The sequence below is a fragment of the Canis lupus genome, chromosome 20 (genome assembly GCF_003254725.2).
Source record: "Canis lupus dingo isolate Sandy chromosome 20, ASM325472v2, whole genome shotgun sequence".
In the NCBI taxonomy this organism is placed as follows: domain Eukaryota; kingdom Metazoa; phylum Chordata; class Mammalia; order Carnivora; family Canidae; genus Canis; species Canis lupus.
This window is the reverse complement of record NC_064262.1, coordinates 28,077,621-28,096,364: the sequence shown is the minus strand read 5'-3', so window position 1 is coordinate 28,096,364 and position 18,744 is coordinate 28,077,621. Positions and strand designations below refer to the sequence as shown.

Below are 18,744 nucleotides of genomic sequence, written 5' to 3'. Positions count from 1 at the left end.
CTGAGGAATGTATATTTTATATTTTGGATAATTAGAATGTATAAAATTAGTTCAAACTCTGAAGAATTATTGGCTTCAAATGGCTTCACTTCCATTTAGCTGTATGAAGTTGGGTAAATCATTAATTTGTCAATGATTCAGTTTCATTATTTCCAAAATCTGGATAATAATAACTAATTTGTAGTGGTATAAGGAGCTTATTACAATGTGTGGAACATAGCAAATTCTCAATAGAAGTAACTTATAACAAAGCTGTTGATGGTATCAGCTGATCATGATTTGGGGAAAGGATTCTTTCATTTTCTGTCTTCTTTCTCTACCTCTCTGTTTCTCCTTCCTTCTTTCCTTCCTTCCTTCCTTCCTTCCTTCCTTCCTTCCTTCCTTCCTTCCTTCCTTCTCTTTTAGTGATTTTTTTTTTGGGGGGGGGAGTATTTTAACCTGTCTTCTACTTCTGCCAAAGAACCTATGTAATTGTACCTTTCTTCTGAATATTTTTCACCAAGCAGGTGTAAAAAAGTGCAGTGCAGTATAATTGAGTAAAAACCTAATTTTAGGTATTGGATTTGTGTTTCTCTATGTGAGTGGGACCAGCAGTGTCCTCACACACACTTGTCAAGCTATGTGAAAGAACCTTGGCTGGCAGAGAATATGACCATGAAGTGACAAAGCAGTCAATTTTCTAATGTCTCATTTGAATCAATTTGAGTTTGCTTTTTTACTTAATGATTTAAATTACTAAAGAATTAGTAAATGTGTTCTTATAATTGTTGAATAGGGTGAGGTTTTCTTTGTGTTCCTTTAGAGTAGATCTAAAAGCCATTTTGAAGTATAAGGTCTAAAGAAGAGCTGGGGAATTTACTAACATGAAAGGCAAGCAGTATAATTTGGATGACATACGTTTATTAAATATATAAAAGAATCCCTCTGATCTTCCCTATCTTCATCATCCGTAAGAGTTTTTTAATTATGTAATTATTCCCCAAAATAAGAATAAAATTATTAGAGATCACAAATATTCCCAAGTAAAAACCTATTTTTAAGAAAATCATAACAATCCCTATCAAAGCTCCACGTATAAACATCAAAGAAATTTTAAGCAAACCTTTCATGTTCAATTGTATTGTCTTAGAAAGTGTACGTAATATCAGGCAGCCTCCCAAAAAGAATGTTATGGACAACCCAATATTCTTACCAACCTCGGAGGAAAACTCCCGAGATCAACTGACAATCTTGGAGGTTAAGGAAAAAGGGGAAAAAAGAGAAAAATTTGGAGGAAAAACGAATGAGAAATTTGAAAAGAGAAAAGGGAGATAGAATTATTGATTTTAAGTGTTCATGGTAAGTCATGGTATATGACTTGGGATGCTAATGTCATAGGCCATCTCACTACCAGTGTTGTAGGTCTTATATCTTGATCTTTTACCAACTTTCTATGTTAGATTCTCTAATGCTAAATATTCTTCTGGGCTCTTTACTTGTGTTAACTCATATAGTCCTTCTTACAAAGTGATGTGGATAGTCCGATTATTATCTCCATTTTACCGTAAGGAAACTGAGTGACAAGAGTTTAAGTGCCTTGCTCAAGGTCACACGGTGAGGGAGTAAGAGAGCCAGGATATGAGAAACTCAGTCTGGGGATCCCTGGGTGGCGCAGCGGTTTGGCGCCTGCCTTTGGCCCAGGGCACGATCCTGGAGACCCGGGATCGAATAATCCCACGTCGGGCTCCCGGTGCATGGAGCCTGCTTCTCCCTCTGCCTGTGTCTCTGCCTCTCTCTCTCTCTCTCTCTGTGACTATCATAAAATAAATTTAAAAAAAATAAAATAAAATAAAATAAAATAAACTCAGTCTGAATCCTGAATTTGTGTCATCCTCACTTATGATAGACTTTTTTTTCAAGCAGGAAGATTTTAGGCCAGATGTATCCATTCTTTGGGTTCTATTTACCTCATTCAGAAATTGTAGTGGGTGATGTAAGGTTAATATAAAGCTGTTGTGATCCATGTGATCCATGAAAACATGGGAGTGATCCAAGGAGAGCATCAAGAACAATGAGCATTTTAGATAACACAACTAATGAAAGACAAAAAATAATTGGAATGATTGAGACTTTGAGAAGGGGAGGAGTTTCATCTAATTATGTCCATGGAATAACAGTGGTAGAAGTTGTACTAGGAGTTGACAGTGGTGCCTATCTTTGCTTTATTTCTCTGGAGACATTTTGTTTATGTTTCAGCAAGAAAATATTTTTGCCTAAAGCTTGTGACATTTTCGAATTTGCAATGGAAACTGCATAAAATCTTTTTCTTGGAAAGTTATAAGGGTAGAAGAAAAATCATGACTCTGCTGTTTACTATCTATAAAAGCTTAGCTGAGATTTTTAATTTCTTTGAGCCTGTGTTTTCTTGTCTACACAAGGGAAGAAACAGTGATACATACTTATGAGGTTGATGAGGATATTGAGTTATGCCAATAGGTACACTTAGCATTCTGTCCAGCATCTCCTTAATACTGGGAGTCATTATTATGATTACTGTTATGATTCCTATTCCCTGAGGTCAATGGTGAATCCTTTGACATGTATTTTGGTCCTCTAAATTTGCATGTATTCAAGTGTGGCTATATTTACACAGATATCTTTTGTTTAAAACAAAGATGCAAATAGAAACACTGAAAGCATTTTGTGATGGGAGTTTACAATGGCCATCTACATTTGAATTTTTGTATCAGTTATTATTATTAATAAAGAATGATCCTATTTGAATGCTACAACTTCCATAGAAACCTATGATATTTTATTTTGTGATGAAGTTTTAAATCAAGTGAACTTGTACACATCCTTGTATATTGCATGCAGCCATTTAAGACTGAAACAGAAGTAAGTAAAGATGGTTTTACTTGATCTTTCGGTTGACAGATAATGCTGTCATTTATTGGAAAATTAGAATTCTTGAAAATATTTCCACACCACTCCTGGACCGTGTACCAGTGGCCTCATGCAAGCCAAATATACAAATAATGAAATAGACATGCTATTGGCTTTTGCTATTGTACTCACTAGTTAAGGAAAGATTTGGAAAGTTCAAGTTGGCAGCATAAGCAGAAAGTTAAATATATAGCATTTTAAATGACTTCCACTCATTACTTATCTCCAGTATTTTAAATATCATAACATATGGATAGTATTTTATCCTGTATTAAGTTGCTATGGATAACATTTTAAATTACTTTCTCCTCTTTGCCGGAAGAGACATAGGAAGATGAAACCCAAGTATGTTATTCCCTGAGAGCAGGATTTAATTTGTCTGAATAATGCAAGTTCATCTATGGCGGTTTGGTACTTTAATTTTTGTAATTTTGATTCCCTGTAAGATTCAAAATGGCTGTTTTTATAACTTGCATTTTGTTTACTTGCTGTTTTACCAAATATTGACCTTGAACATATTAGATTTATAGTATATCGCACTACAGCGTAAGCTCTGTGAAGGTGGGATTTTGTCAAGCTCTTTACAGCGCCCAGAATAGTCCTCACCCATAATAGTCATGCAGTCCCTACTTGTTCAGTGAGTAAGTCAAGGTTTCTCAACCTTGGCACTATTGACAGTTTCTGGATAAATCTTTGTTGAGTACAGCTTTCTCCTATATTGTAGGATGTTGAGCAGTATCCTTGGCCTCTATTCTTTAGACACCAGTGGGTGCCAGTAACATCTTTCTACTCCTCCTCCCCCATCCAGTTGTGACAACTTAAAATGTCTCCAAACAATGCCAAATGTTTCCTGGGGGAGGGAAGGCCCCAAATTACCCTTTGCTGAGAACCACTGAAGTAAATGGATTGCCTTGGGAGGTCAAAGGAAGTCTTCATAACTATAAGTCCCTGGTCAAAAACAAAAGAATAATTTGGAAATTGATATAGTCAAGACAGGCCACTGAAATGGATTGCTTATGCCCTACCCTAGTTAACATGATCATTCAGCCAATGCATTGATCTGTTACAGTAAGAAAGAAGTTACTTTGGTCATTTTGTGGCAGAAGACCGGGCATCACCATAAGCCAGGGAGAGTAATATTGTGACAATGTTTACATCATCCCCCCTACCTCTCCCAACCTAGTTCTTTAGGGAACCCATTGATATTTCCAGGCTTGAGGATAGAGGTTCTAACCTCAAAGTCTACAAAATATTTAACATTGCAAATGTGATATGGAACTCTGGGTTATTTTGGTGATGCAGCTGTTGGAAGCTCATACATTTCTGGAACGTGAAAAGCATCCTGTGACAATGTGCAATTGTTGCCTAAGCTATGACACATTTGCCATTTGCCATAATTCTGGCTTCCTTCACATTGTGTTTGGAGGACTGGAAAAATCTGCCACAGTATTAGAGAGGAGAAATGTTGAGTGAAGAAAGACCTAGGGGGAATAGGCTCACATTTCAACTGTGCCAAGTTCTCAGCTCAAATGAAATGCTAGTGGGCAATATTTTAAATAAATCACTCTCTCTGTCTAAAGAGATATGTGTAGACATTTAATGTTTATGTGTAAACAACTTTGGGCAACTTACCTAGCCTTTCTAGGCCTGGAGGCACTTTCCATAAAGGGGGGTTATGGTCACACTTAAATGATGTATTTAAAACATGTAGTACAGTACCTGGCATGCAGTAAGAACTGAATTGATATAGGCTATTTTGATAATTATCTTCATTATTAAACACAAGCAGGAGATGCTATAGCCATAAGGTAGTTGACTATTATGGAAAGAACAAGGATATAAGGACAATGAAGTCATACAGGTTCAGGGGGAATCATGGTGCAATTATGTACTAGTTGTGTGAACCTTTTTTTTTTTTTAAAGATTTTATTTATTTGAGAGAGAGAGAGAGAGAGCACATGCACAAGTGGTGGAGGGGCAGAAGGGGGAAGGAGAAACAGACTACCCACTGAGGAGGGACCCCAATGTGGGGCTTGATTCCAGGACCCTGGGGATCATGATCTGATCCAGGGCAGCCGCTTAACCAACTGAGCCCGCAGGTGCCCCTGTGTGAACCTTTTCATGAATCAACCTAGGTTATGTTGTGTGGTAGTAAAAAAAGACTTAAAACTTTTAGTAACTTGCAACCCAAAATGCATTTCTTGCTCAGCTCCATGTTCATGAAGTCCAGTTGCCATGTTGGGCTCTTCATCAATCTTATGCCAGGACCCAGGCTGTCAGAAAAGGCTTGGTGTCATACATTCTCTCCGTTATGGTATAAGAAAATAAACAAGATGTAAGTCACTAAGACGTTCTTAAAACTCCTGCCCAGAATGCACACATCACCTCTGCCCACATTTCACAGGCCGAAGCAAGTAAAATGGCAATTCTTGAGTTCAAAAAGGCAAGGGTATATAGAGGAGGGGTACAGCAGAGAGAGTAGCAAGACAGTGCTACAATTGACCACACCTCCACTGAAGACCTCTGAGCTTTTATCTTTGCTTTTTTTTTTTTTCGAGATGTGGGCATTGAGAAATATAACTAATACATGTTTTTTGCCAGACCACCTTAGATATGTTATCTATAAAAATCTCATCGAGTCCTCACAACAAACAGCTAAGGTAGATATTGTTGGCTCCATTTTACAAACTTAAAAAACAGCAGGTCTTGAGGAGGCTAGCTAACTCCACACATAAGATTAAATACACAAGGGACCCCTGGGTGGCTCAGTGGTTGGGCATCTGCCTTTGGCTCAGGGTGTGATCCCAGAGCACCGGGATCGGGTCCTGCATCAGGCTCATCACAGAGAGCCTGCTTCTCCCTCTACCTATGTCTCTGCCTCTCTCTGTGTGTGTCTCAAGAATAAATAAATAAAATCTTTAAGGAAAAAAGAAAATACAAATATACAAACTGTAGAGCACATACTAAGTACTTGATAACTTAGTTCTCTTCTCCCCTTAAGTTGCATAATGGCTTATTTTTGAAACAACTATTTCCAATTGTTTTACATTATCTGCATGTAGGAAGAAGAGCAGGAGGAACAAAACTGGCTGACTGCAGATGGTGCAACTCGCCCTTTGGAGTCCTTACTAAATTTTTAGTTTTCTCTAACAAAATTTATGGACAGGGGGCATCTACTCTGGATGCGCTCTTTCTTGTATGTTTGGCCTGCTGTCTCCCCTTAGCTAACTCCTAACTATTCATTTCCATCTTCATCCCCTGCTCTTAAATATTAGTCGCCCCCCACCACCACCACTCCACCCTCCACACACAACCTCCAAACCTTTTTGGCAGATCTTTGTAGTAAACAGATGGGGTATCTGTGTTGCTGGGAGACCACTTCATATGTGGAATCCAGTCCAAAGGGAGTGAGAAGGAAGGGGGCACACCAGCAACATGATTTAGTGGCTGAGCACCCTTCCTCATCTTCTCTTTTTCTGACACTTTGAAACCAGCTCGGGCTTCATTCTCTGTTAGCTCTTTAAACTAGAGCAGACCAACTTCGCCTCCATGACCCTCCATGTCCTCATCTCTAAAGTGAGAATAATAGCATACTAACCCACGGGGGTTATGTTGAATATGTGAACTAATGTTATAAAGCTCTCAGCACAATTTCTGACCCACAGAAAGAACTCGATTGTTTTGCTGTTGTGATCTATCCTTTTCAGGAAGATTAGCAGAACGAGGGAGGTAAAAAAAAAAAAAAAAAGAAAGAAAAAAAAAGTATGAGTTTGGCAGGCGAGGGCTCAGTACTATTTATGATGAATTCGGGGAGCTTCATTCGGGGGTTATTTGGCAAAGGATCTCAGCGGAAAAGCACGGAAAACTTCGTTTTTGACCTCTCATGAGCTGTGTGTTACCTTGGCCAATTCGGCCTCTGTGAAGTCTCTTTTCTTTTCTTTTTTTTTTTTTTTTTTTAAAGATTTTATTTATTTATTCATGAGAGATACACAGAGAGAGGCAGAAGGAGAAGCAAGCTCCACGCAGGGAGCCCGACGCGGGACTCGATCCCCGGTCTCCAGGATCACACCCTGGGCCAAAGGCAGGCTCCAAACCGCTGAGCCACCCAGGGACCCCCTGAAGTCTCTTTCCTACCTTTAACGTGGGCACCAGAACTTGCTTCCTGACCTCCCGCAGTGGCCCCGAGAATGACCCCCTTGGGGCCCTGGACCACTTTCAAGATGACCGGGTCCCGCGCTCTCGCCGCGTCCGTGGGTCCCGCGGGTCCGCTGGTGCTGGGGAAGGCGCCGCGGCCCCGGGTTCTCGGATGCGCCCCCGCCCCGGCGCTGCCCCGCCGCACCCAGGGCGGCCCCCGACGCCAGCAGGCTTGCTTTGGGGTTCGGATGTCCCCGGACCTCACGCACGTCCCCAGGTAAGGGGCGGGTGCCCTTCTCTTACCTGCAACCCCTGCTTGCGCCCTGGAACCCCGCTGCCCACGCAGCCAGCCGGCTTTTCCCGCCCTCGGCCCCCCAAGTTTTCCCCGAGCCCGAGGGCGCGGGCGCGCGCTGCCGAGCCTGCCCGGAGCCCCGCGCTCGGCCTCGCCCGCCCCCCGCCCCCCGCCCCCGCGCCCCCCCGCTGCAGCTGGCCAATGGCAGCCCTCCCCGGGCGCTCCCCCTCCCGCCCCCTCCCCGCCCCCCCGCCGCCTCCGCTCGCAGCCCGGGCGCGCAGGCTTCGCGGAGCGCACCGCCAGCGGAGCATCAGCCAGCCCGCGCGGGCCCCGAGCTGCCCGGGCCTCGCCCCCCGGGCGCTGCCCGCCGCCGAGCTTCTGGCCTCGAGGACGACTCGGCGGCGCCCCCCGAACTTCATCCGGAGGGGAGAAGCGGTCAGCGCGCGCGCGAGCGATGGACCCCGTGAGTCAGGTAGGGCGGACCTGGTCTGGACAGGGCGGCGGGGGCTGGGGGCCCTGCGGCCCCGGGAGGCGGGAAGGGCCGCGGCCCCCTCCTCACTCCTCTCCTCTCCTCTCCTCTCTCCCTCTCTCTCTCGCTCTCGTCCGTCCAAAGCTGGCCTCCGCGGGCACGTTCCGGGCGCTCAAGGAGCCCCTTGCCTTCCTGCGAGCCCTGGAACTGGTGAGTGCGCGCGGCGGGCGGGGCGCGGAGCCAGGTGCGGAGAGGTCGGGAGGGCGCGCGGCGCTCGCGCAGTCCGGTCCTGGGCACCCCCCCCCCCCCGGCGCTGGCGGGCACCGGCCGGGGGCACCGCGCTCGGCGGCGACCGTGCAGACGGGCTTTTGCAAGCGCTCCGAGGTGTCATCTCCCCTCCCGCGGGCGCCCTCGCCGGGGCTGCTGCCTGGAGCCTCCCCGGGAGATGGGGAGGTGGGGAGCGCAGCAGATGGAGGGGCCGCCGCTGCGCTCCCGGCCTCACCTGCGCTTCTGCGGGGGGTCGGAGGTGGAGGGGAGGGTGGCTAAGGGGCGTGGATTGAAGGGACTCTGTGAAGGCTGGGCCTTGCCTTGGCCAAGCTTGAAAGTTGCTCTTGGTGGGGACCGCTCCTTCGCCCGCCCGGCCCGGGACGCTGGAAGCGCTGCTGCGCTCAGTTGCCCTGCGGGAGCTCCGGCGAGGCGCCGCGAGGCTGTGAATGCGGTTGGTGGAGAGGGCAGGACGCCTTCCATCCCTGGTGTCATTCCTCTACCCCGGCCACTGCTCGAGGGCTCTCAGGATTTCCTCCAGAAGAGCCTCCCCCCAGCTCCCAGCCTTCTTTGCTTAGCTCTCTTCAGCCACTGGGCTCTCCGAAATTTTGTTACTCCTCTGTTTTGTCCCCGTTCAACAACAACAACAACAACAGCAAACCACTCTGACAGTCCTATGGCAACCTATTGATAAGGAGTGAGGCACAGTAGCAGTCGTTCATTGAGCAGTGCTAGTGCTGTTGGCTTAGATGATGGTTATTCAGAGTGAAATCTGCAGATCGCACATTCCTCTCTTGCTAGGAGCTTTGAGGAGCAGCCGGACCCATCTGCACAGGGAAGTTCAAAGCCCGTCATGTAGCATTAATCACAGGCCCTACCACTGACTAGCTGGGAAATTATATAAGAGCGTGCTCTGGCCTCCCAGATCTCAGCTCTAAAGGGCTAATGTCTGGCTTTGGCTACACGACTTGTGGTGCATGATGATCCACAGGGTAAGCACTTTTGCCTTGTTTGTGAGCCTGCGTAAAAATGCACGAATATATCAATTTGACACATGTCAAGACAACATTTGGAAGCCTTGCACCTTGTTCTGGGATGGTCATCCTAAAACAGGTTTCCTCACAGCCGGGTTAAACAAAGCAAGCAGTGCTCACAGTCCATGAAACTTCCGGTTGGCTTTCTCAGAATTCTGCCCACATTCATTCATTTAGCCATTCAGTAAACAATCCCTGTGGAAGAGCAGAGGTTTTTGATGAAAGTAATAGCTCCACTGCCAAACCATTGTCTCTCAAAACAAGATTCAAAGAGTTGACATCATTTTCTGATATCTTTTATTGTCTTAGGTTGTCACTTACCTGACACATTAATTTGTATTCTTTTCAGCCCTCTGACAACATCATGCCACTGCTCACCACACAGCCTCTACTGACATACTTCAAAGTAGTTAAGCCTGGATGAATTTGTTTAAAATGCAGACTTCTGGACATTAACTCAAAATATTGGGAAGGTGTATACCCAGGAATCTGCATTTTAAGCAAGCCCCCTAGATAACCTATCCACTTTAAGATTGGAGGACCACCACGATAAGCTATCCAGGTTCCCTCCAAAACTCAAGAGCCCTTTTAACCTTCACGCTCTTGCTATTTCTTTTCATACTCACGCCATAAGCCTAGAAAAAGTGTTTGTCTTTTAACTTCAGTTTAAATGTTACCTTCCTGAAGTTCTCTCTCACATTTGTTCCTTTCCCCTCTCTCTTCCCAAAATGGAATGATTCAGCCCATTCTTTGGGCTTCTATTACATTTTACTCATGAGAATTTATCACACTGCATTACAGTTGTTTTTTTCTTGATGTGTGTGTATGTGTGTGTGTGCGAGAGAGAACATTTATTACACCTAAAATATTTCTAGTCTTTTCCTTCTTCTAGGTCTCTGAGGTTCTAAGGTGGAAGAGCTTTTGCTTGCAAATCGGTGATTAGCTTCTCATTTATGGAAGAGAACCTGAATAAGGGATAAGGGACACACACACACACACACCCAAAAAACCAAACCCTTAAAAATTCATTTAAGTTAGTTGATCTACCTTTTAAAAGAGCTAAGGTAGAGAAATGAGAGAGGAGACAAGAAGGTTCATTACTGAGAATGTTTAATAAAGTGGAGAGAGAGAAGGAAAATGTGTTACGTGTATGCATTGGTGTGAGGAACCACTCTGAGGCATCTTTTCTGTAGAAAATGGTGACAATGAGAGAGTGATCTTTTAGATAGCAGGAAATTTGTTCTGTTTGTCTCTGTGTTCCCCACTAGTGCCTTCCATAGAGCTTGGTTAACAGTAAGTGATCAGGGATCCCTGGGTGGCGCAGCGGTTTGGCGCCTGCCTTTGGCCCAGGGCGCGATCCTGGAGACCTGGGATCGAATCCCACATCGGGCTCCCGGTGCATGGAGCCTGCTTCTCCCTCTGCCTGTGTGTGTCTCTGCCTCTCTCTCTCTCACTGTGTGCCTATCATAAATAAATTAAAAAAAATAAAAAAAAACAGTAAGTGATCAGCAAAAGTTGTAAATTGATCATGACATAACATGCACAACACCCCCCTTTCTCCTTTTCTAATGAGAGCAGCTTTAAATTGGTACTCTTTAAAGTCTTTGAACTATAATCCTTTTGTTTTTTTGTATTTATGCTGTAGAAATAAAAGTGTGTGTAAAGATATATGTTCAAGGATATTGACTGCAACATCATTTGTAGAGGAAAGAACTGGAAACAGTAAGTCCATTAATAGGAAAATGGTTACTGTATGGTTCATACATGTTGTGGAATATTATGCTGCCATTAAAAATAATGAGTTAAATTAATATGTATTGACCTAGAGGTCAGTATATGTAATTGTCTTTGATAAAACTGTCAAGTGCAAAAATATGGGTTTCATTCCTAATACTTGGTAAATTGTTAAATGGAAAAAGGTGGCTTTTATTCTTTTAATCAACAATTTACTCAATCACATTTCAAACTGACATGTAGATCGTAAAACCATGTTTGTAAAAATAGAAAAAGGGGTGCCTGGGTGGCTCAGCCAGCTAACCATATGACTCTTGATTTTGATTCAGGTCATGATCTCAGGGTTGTGAGATGGAGCCTCACTTAGGGCTCTGTGCTCAGCAGGGAGTCCGATTTTCCGTCTCTCTTCCTCTCCCTCTGCCCCTTCCCCTGCTCACATTTGCACATGTGTATATGCTCTCTCTCTCTCTCATCAATAATTTTTTAAAAATCTTTCAAGAAACAAAAAAAAGGGAAATATGGTTGTGTGTGTGTGTGTGTGTCAGAAAGAGAGAGAGATTTGTCTGCGCATAGAGAAAAACATAAATATATACTACTGAGCTGTTAAAATTGATTTTTTCCAAAAAGTGTAATTTGAGATGCAGTGAGGAGAGGAGAGGGTAAAAAAAAGCTATGGTATGCGGGAAGAATCATAGACATATCATTTGTCCACAGTTGGACACATGAGTAATTTTAAAAAATAACTCATATTTTGAGTGATTTCCTATGGATTGACCATATGAAGTGGTATTACTTCTAAAGACATCCTCTGCTTTTGGATTTATATAACCTTAGAGAGGAAATGCATTGTATTTATGTGCACTTTGCTTAGGAAAGGCTCATGGATATAGTAGATTGGAAGTTTAACGTATAAAAGTCAAGCCTTCAGTGAAAAGTTGTAGCCAACTTAAAGACTTTGAGGCAAAACTCCCAGTTCTTAGCCTCTACTTAAATGAGGTCAGGGAATTCTCACTATCTGTTGAGTCAAACCCCAAATTTAGGACATAGCACCGATTTCAATGGTTTGTTTCATTTATTCCCTGCTGATAGTATTCTATCCAGCAAATCTCTTAAAACATTATTTGGAAATGGTAAAAAAAAAAAATTAAATTTACCCTATTTCTTCAACTTACTCTGAAACACTAAGTTGGTAGAGTCCTACCTTCCACCAATCACTAATTTTGCTATTTCAATTCTTTGCCAGTAGGAGGACTTCAGTCTTCCTCTTCTTCTTTTTTTCCTTTTAAAAAATACTGTCAGCACATTTTTTCTTCTACCATTTACAAGACTGAATATACATTTTGGATTTATGTGTAATGGAATGTGGGAATGGCAACACATTTATATCATCCAGGACCAGAATTGGTGCAGATGTAAGATCATCAAAAGGACTTCAACTCAGTAAATGATATTTGGCATTGTCCTCTAATAACATGATGCTGCAGGTCCAGATTCTGTCCCTCTGGAAATAACTGCTAAGTCAAATTGCCTGATTCTTCTAATTCCTATTCTTTGACATCCATCTCAAATTTTACCATACCATTTCTGCAGCAACCTAAACCTTGCATTTCCATTCTGTTTTTCCTTTCTGCCTTCCCAAAGGAGATCAGCTAATCCAAAGATGCAGTGTGTCTGACACATGAGTTGTAGGGCTACTACTTTATTTAAATGAAGGTACCTGCTTTGTATAATCTTCATTCTTGAATCTAAGTTCTAAACTAAGTTTTCCAAACAAACATCATTCTGCTTACTTGATATTAATAACATTTATAATGTTATTGATAATAACAAAATAAAGCAATAACATAATTCATATAATATAATATATCACCATTTTAAATCCTTAATGAGAAAAGTAAGAAGAACTATCTTTCTCATGCAAGTTTCATATGAGGGACTATATTTCAGTGCTTTCAATACATCATCATGTCAAATCTATATGAGTAACATTTCCATTTCACTGTGAAGCTCAGAGATGTTAACTAACTCATCAAGAACAAAATTGTAGGAAATGGCAAAGCCAAGATTTGAGCACTCTCACTCCAAACTGTCTTCTCTTAAATGATACACATTTTTGCTTCCTTCAGTGTGGCAGGCACCTGCTATACCTTATCCTTAAGCCTCAAAGAAACGTTAAAAGGCAGATACTATCCTATTTTGCAGTATTTATCTCACCCACTAAGATATATTTTTGAAGCCTTTTCTGAAAATGCCAAGGAATATTTATTTGCCTTTAGAGATGAACACAACACATATCAGTTATCTTTTATATTGTTTTATTTTCTATTACTTATTAATTAACCAAGTAGAGTAGGTTCTAATTAAAAATTAGTATTTGTTCATTTAAAATATGTAAAAAAGACTATGATTATAAAGCCAATAATTTAATCTCATTTTATGCTCTTTTTTTTCTATTTTCTTAAAAAAATCTGTTTGCATGAGTCAGACAACTCTTTTTTTTTCTAAGTATAAACAAGACAGAGAATTCTAACATACAAGTTATTTAAATTATGAACAGCAATCTGTCATTGGGGTCTGATGTAATTTCTTTTTTTTTTTGTAATTTCAAAAGCTACGTTAATGTGGATTTAATTATAACTTTCTAGACTCTCAATTAGTGACAAAATCATATGCAATTGGAATATGAATCAATAAATACATTTTTCATAAAAGAGCAGCTAACTCCCCAGTATGCTAATGGATTCATCACTTAATGCATTTCCAAGTTTATTAAGACAGTCGGTGTTTGGCCCCACAAATACAGAAACAAAGTGAAACATATACTTATGGTTTTTGAATCCTGATTTTAGTCTTCACTAGCATGGTAATCCTGGACAAGTTATTTAACTTCACGAGGCTTCATTTTTCGCATCTATAGATTGAATTGATAATGGCTTCTCTTTCAGAGGATTACCATAAAGATTAAGTAACTTAATGAAAGTAAACCTCTTTACATAGTGCCTGGGCTATAAAAAGTGCTCAACAAATTATGAAGGTACTGGTGATGATGATGATGATGATGATGATGATAATTATTTGGGTGATTCTGGGAATGATGAAGAAGAAGAAAGTAAAAGTCCATCAGAAGGTAATTTAGAACATTTTGGCAATCTCTTCGAAGTTAGGGTTTTGGCAAAATTCTGAAGTAGAAAATCTATATTCACCTTGCATGTATTTCTTGGAGCCCCTTTATCTATATACCATCCATGGTTGTTTTGTTTTGTTTTGTTTTGCTAGTTTCTTCCATAGCATAAATGACTCTGGGGACTTGCCCTTGGAGTATCTGCATTTCAAAGAACATTGCAGAGAGGCCACTGTTGAACCTAAAGGTAGAGGTCTCATGAAAGAATTGCAGGCACTTGGTTCTCAGGAGTTTTTTTGTTGTGGTGCAGGGAGAGACTTTTCCTAATTTTTCTCAAATCATAATCTATAGAAATTGCTTATTTTGGAATAGCTGAATGTATCCAACTGAATTATCCAGGTTGTAGACGAAAGTCCTTACAGGATCAACCTCAGGAACTTACTTACCACACCCTAATACTCAGCTACACCTGGCACTTGGGGGTCTCCCAGATAGGAACAGGGTAGCAATCCAGCCCTCATGTTCAAGTAGAGGCATTATTCTTAGTTCTGTCCAGACACACAGAACTGTACCTCTTCATGATACACACAAGAAAAAAAGGGTCATGTGTTAATAGAAAGAAAAATCTCTAAAAAGTGTGTAGAGAACCATGACTTTCCTTTGAGTCTTCAACTTCTACAGGCATATATTTGACTTAATATATAGCCATATTTGTAATTATTTGTAATTATTCTTATTCATTCAGTTAGCTTAACCTTTCTTTGAAAACCTCAGTTTTCTCACCTAAATATTGGGGACAGAGTCCCTTGCAGTATTGTAAACTTTAAGTGAGATCAAGCTTGTAAAACACTTTGTAAACTTAAATGTCTTCCAAAAGTAAAGATAATTGTGATCATGATGAAGTCATGATAAAGAAATGTTTTTTTCTAATCTAAGTGACTCTGGACAGCATATGATAATTGCCCTCATGTGAAGCTTGAGACATGAAGTGGGAGTGCCTTATCTTTGCTTCCAGAGTGGCTGAGTCCTTCCCAGCCACCAACTACCCTCTAAGCCTCTGCCTCAGTCTCTCTGATCTTTTTGGAACTCATAAGAAGAAAATGGTGCTGCCAGTTGAAGCTGATGCCTCATCAAATATGGGGAAGGTCCATCCTCACCCTTTTTAGCTCTCATGCTGAAATCCAGTTTCTTGCTCTGTACACATTTCACATTTCTTAGATGTTTTGGAGGACTGGTGATGGTTTCTTGCTGATTTGATGGACTTTTGCACATGCTTCTTCCTCTGGATATAATACTGCCTTTCACTTCTCACCCAGCCCCAGTTAGCTGGCATATTCCTCTTGTCCCTTCAGGTGTCATCTTAGATGTCACTTATTTTGGAAGGACACCTCTGAGTAGGCAGGTGTTGCCAGAAGTCAGCTTCCTAATGGCTCCCTGAGCACATTCTTTAATGACTTGTTTGCATTTTAGTTTTACAGCCATACTAAATGCTCCATGAAGACAAAAATATCATTTGTCTTATTCATCAGTACATTCTAAGTATCTAACACAGTGCTCGACACATAGTAAGAACAACTCCAGGGACACTTACAAATCCCATCAAAACATCAGGTAATAGGTCCTCAGTGAGTAATAGTTGAAGGAAGAAGGAGGAAGAAGAGAAGGAGGGGAGAGAATAAAGACTGAATACACGAATGTTTGAGAACACATTGGACGTAGTGTAATTTCCCCTTCATGATCTTCATTGTGAAGACAAATCGTGAGAACTATAGAAATAATTGTTTCGCTATTACTCTTCGTTGTGGAGGAGAGTGACTCACATAAGTTGACCCAACTATAAAAGGAAAGAGGGCAGTTGTAGGCGTACTCACTGTACAATAAAGGAGGTGAGTTCTTACAGCAATTAAAGTGTGAGAACTGAAAAATGCACAGGTCTCATGTCTTGGGTTCAAAGCAGTGAGCAGTGAGTCCCATTATTGTGTTCTGACCACTGCCCTGTTCGCTCCCCTTGTGTGTTCCCTTTCTCTTCTTTTCCTGATTCTAATCTTTTCATGATTCTAATCTAATATCCTAAGAGAAAGAATGTGACTGGCTCAGCTAATAATTTTTTCAATGTGGACACAACTATCAGCCCCAGGCCACATCAGGTTATGCATTGGCTGCCCATGGATCAAATGCCCACCACTAGCTCTGTCGTATCCTGAATAAAAGGATCAGGAGCTTCAAAACATGTCTTCTGAGATTGTTCTTTCAGGGGAGGAGTGGGAAGGATATTTCTTGCAATCATGAGCACATTAGGCACAGCGAGAGGTTTACATGTCTGGTGGAAGAATAAATGATTTTTTTTCATAAGTACATCTTTGATTAAAGTAGCACTAGCAGTTTTCTCAAGGAGAAGGTATTGCACCTTTGAGATCTAGGACCAACCTCCCTGGAATTCTCTGTGATGAGATCATTTGGTGGATTCACATTGATGATGTTATTTTAGGGGTGTACCTTTGGCCCTTCAACACACAGGGCCCATGAGCTTGTGCCATCTAGTTCATCACCTCTTCCTGAAAGGAATGATGAGGTTTTGCCTGTGATTAAATAATCCATTTTCAAAGGAAAATGTATTCCTTCAAACCACATGCCCTTCATCTGTATTCATATATTGGTAGGTTAATTGAGCTCTGGCCCTTCATGTTAGAAGACTAATTACTACAATAATTATTTCCTGTGTTTATTCATGTCATAGAAAACAGGAACACACTAATGTGTATTTCTTTTTAGTTTAACATTCTTACCCCAATTAAACTTTTTGTCCTGAATATATACTAATGAAAGAGTCATTGGTTTGCCTGGTGTGATAGGTGCTGTTTGAGGGAGGAGAGGAGAGGAGTTGGTTTGACAAGCAGAATCACCATGAAGAAAGGCAGCATGGGGCTTTAGGGAGCATGGGCTTTGGAATGAGCCTTATTCAAGAAAACTGCTCTTCTTTCCAGCCATTGAAGTGGAGCTGACTACACAATCATACTGCTCCTTGCGGTCCTGAGACATCAAAGAAAGGACACAAGAGTCATGTCTTTTGGTTGCCAGTAAGGTTAAGTAAGATAATGTTTGCAAAACTCCCAGCAGAATGTCTGGTCCATACTCAGGCTCCCTGCTTGTATCTAAGGAAGAGATTGTTAAACATGATGATATGTTATCGACAAATGCATTTAACAGTTCTAGCACAGTATAAAGTTTGCTCAATTTATTATTGCGTATCATTTTTTATTCTGTTATTATCTCTCCATTGGGAGAACATTGTGAGATGATCATAAAACATATACGAGTAATATGAATACTAATACATAGAGACAAGCGCTTTACTAAGTGCTGTACATGGATTATTTCATTTAATCTCATCATCACCTTTGAAGGACCAAGCAATAACTCCTTTTGACAGATGAAGAAACTGAGGACTCAAGAGATCAAGCGACTTGCCTGAAGTTATTCCGCTAGTAAGTGATAGAGCTAGGATTTGAACCCAGCCAATTGGATGCCAGACTCTTTCATCTTAATCATTTATCCATGTTACCTTGCGTTAATGGTGACAACTCATTTCTCCCAGCTCTTGAAATTAAATGATTTCTCCAGTGAATATGGTAGGAACAATATATATCACTCCTTTTAAAGTCATGTCTTCTCAATCCCAATTCTGTTCCCTTTTCACTCTCATGCTGCCAGAACGCAAACAAAATTTCAATGCCCCCATAATGACTAGGAATATCCAAATTCATTCAGGAACTCTTTGACTCCTCAAAAATACTCCTATTCCCTGATAAATTATGTTGATCTTGTGTATCTTTTCTAACAAAATCTATATTCACTGATCTATTGTATAAAGAAATTCAAGGTCAGGAATGTGTTGTGAAAACATGCTTGTGAAGGTTCTGTAGAATTGAGAATGGATCTGGATATTTAGCAAGACGCAAACACCTAAATTATTTTTTAGATGCCTGATAAATTCCTCAAGTCAAACAAATTCCATCATGAATACAGAAGGAACAAATGAATTTTGTCTGCCCTTTGTGTGTCTCTGTGTATGTGAGCTGCCATTCTTTGGATTTGTTGTTTTGAAAGATTTATGTGCCAAACAAAAAGACATACCCCCTATGGCTTTAACAAGAAGTGCTCACATTTCCATCTGGTCTACCATGAGACTGCCTGGCTGTGCTCTCATGCCCTTAATTCACCTGATGGTTTTGCCTACACCTGATAGACAGTTGGCATTCCCCCTGGGCTCCTTCCTGAAGCTGGGATCCAGAAGAATTGAGAAAGCAGAAAGGTTAGATTGGAAGAAAGAGTGATACCAGGAAATTACTAGGCACAAACCCATGATCTGAGTGAAGAATGAAGTTCCCAGGAGATATTTAAACTGGAAAATGGGATAGGTGAATGAGGAGGGATTATGATGATGACACAGAGTGTGTTGGCTTTAGAGCCACAAGCTTGGGTTCAATAACAGAATTTGGGTATGTTCACGGGCAAATCAATTTTACTGAACTTCTAATTTCTAGGGATTTTACCTACATCAAAAATATGTTTACATGATAAAAATGAATTAATACCTGAAAAGCTTTGGATGAATCCCTTCATCTCCTTGAGCTATAGAATAGCGATAGCGATAATATCCATAACACAATACTTTGGAATAAAATGAGCCAATATGCATGAAAGTTCCTATCAGAAGACTCAATAAATGTTGACCATTGCTGACTCCAGAAAACAAAAGCTCAGGTAGCCG

The 18,744-nt window shown here is 41.2% G+C and overlaps 1 protein-coding gene across 1 annotated transcript in view; it reads left to right on the top strand.

Moving 5' to 3' along the window:
- Positions 1–7,639: 7,639 nt before the first annotated feature.
- The window catches only part of SYNPR (synaptoporin), a 290,191-nt gene continuing 279,086 nt past the window's right edge, over positions 7,640–18,744 (top strand). The window contains exons 1-2 of the mRNA XM_025456452.3: positions 7,640–7,823; positions 7,965–8,030. Of these exons, the coding sequence (XP_025312237.1) occupies positions 7,806–7,823; positions 7,965–8,030 (84 nt within the window). The 5' untranslated portion in view covers positions 7,640–7,805. The remainder of the gene's footprint in view (positions 7,824–7,964; positions 8,031–18,744) is intronic.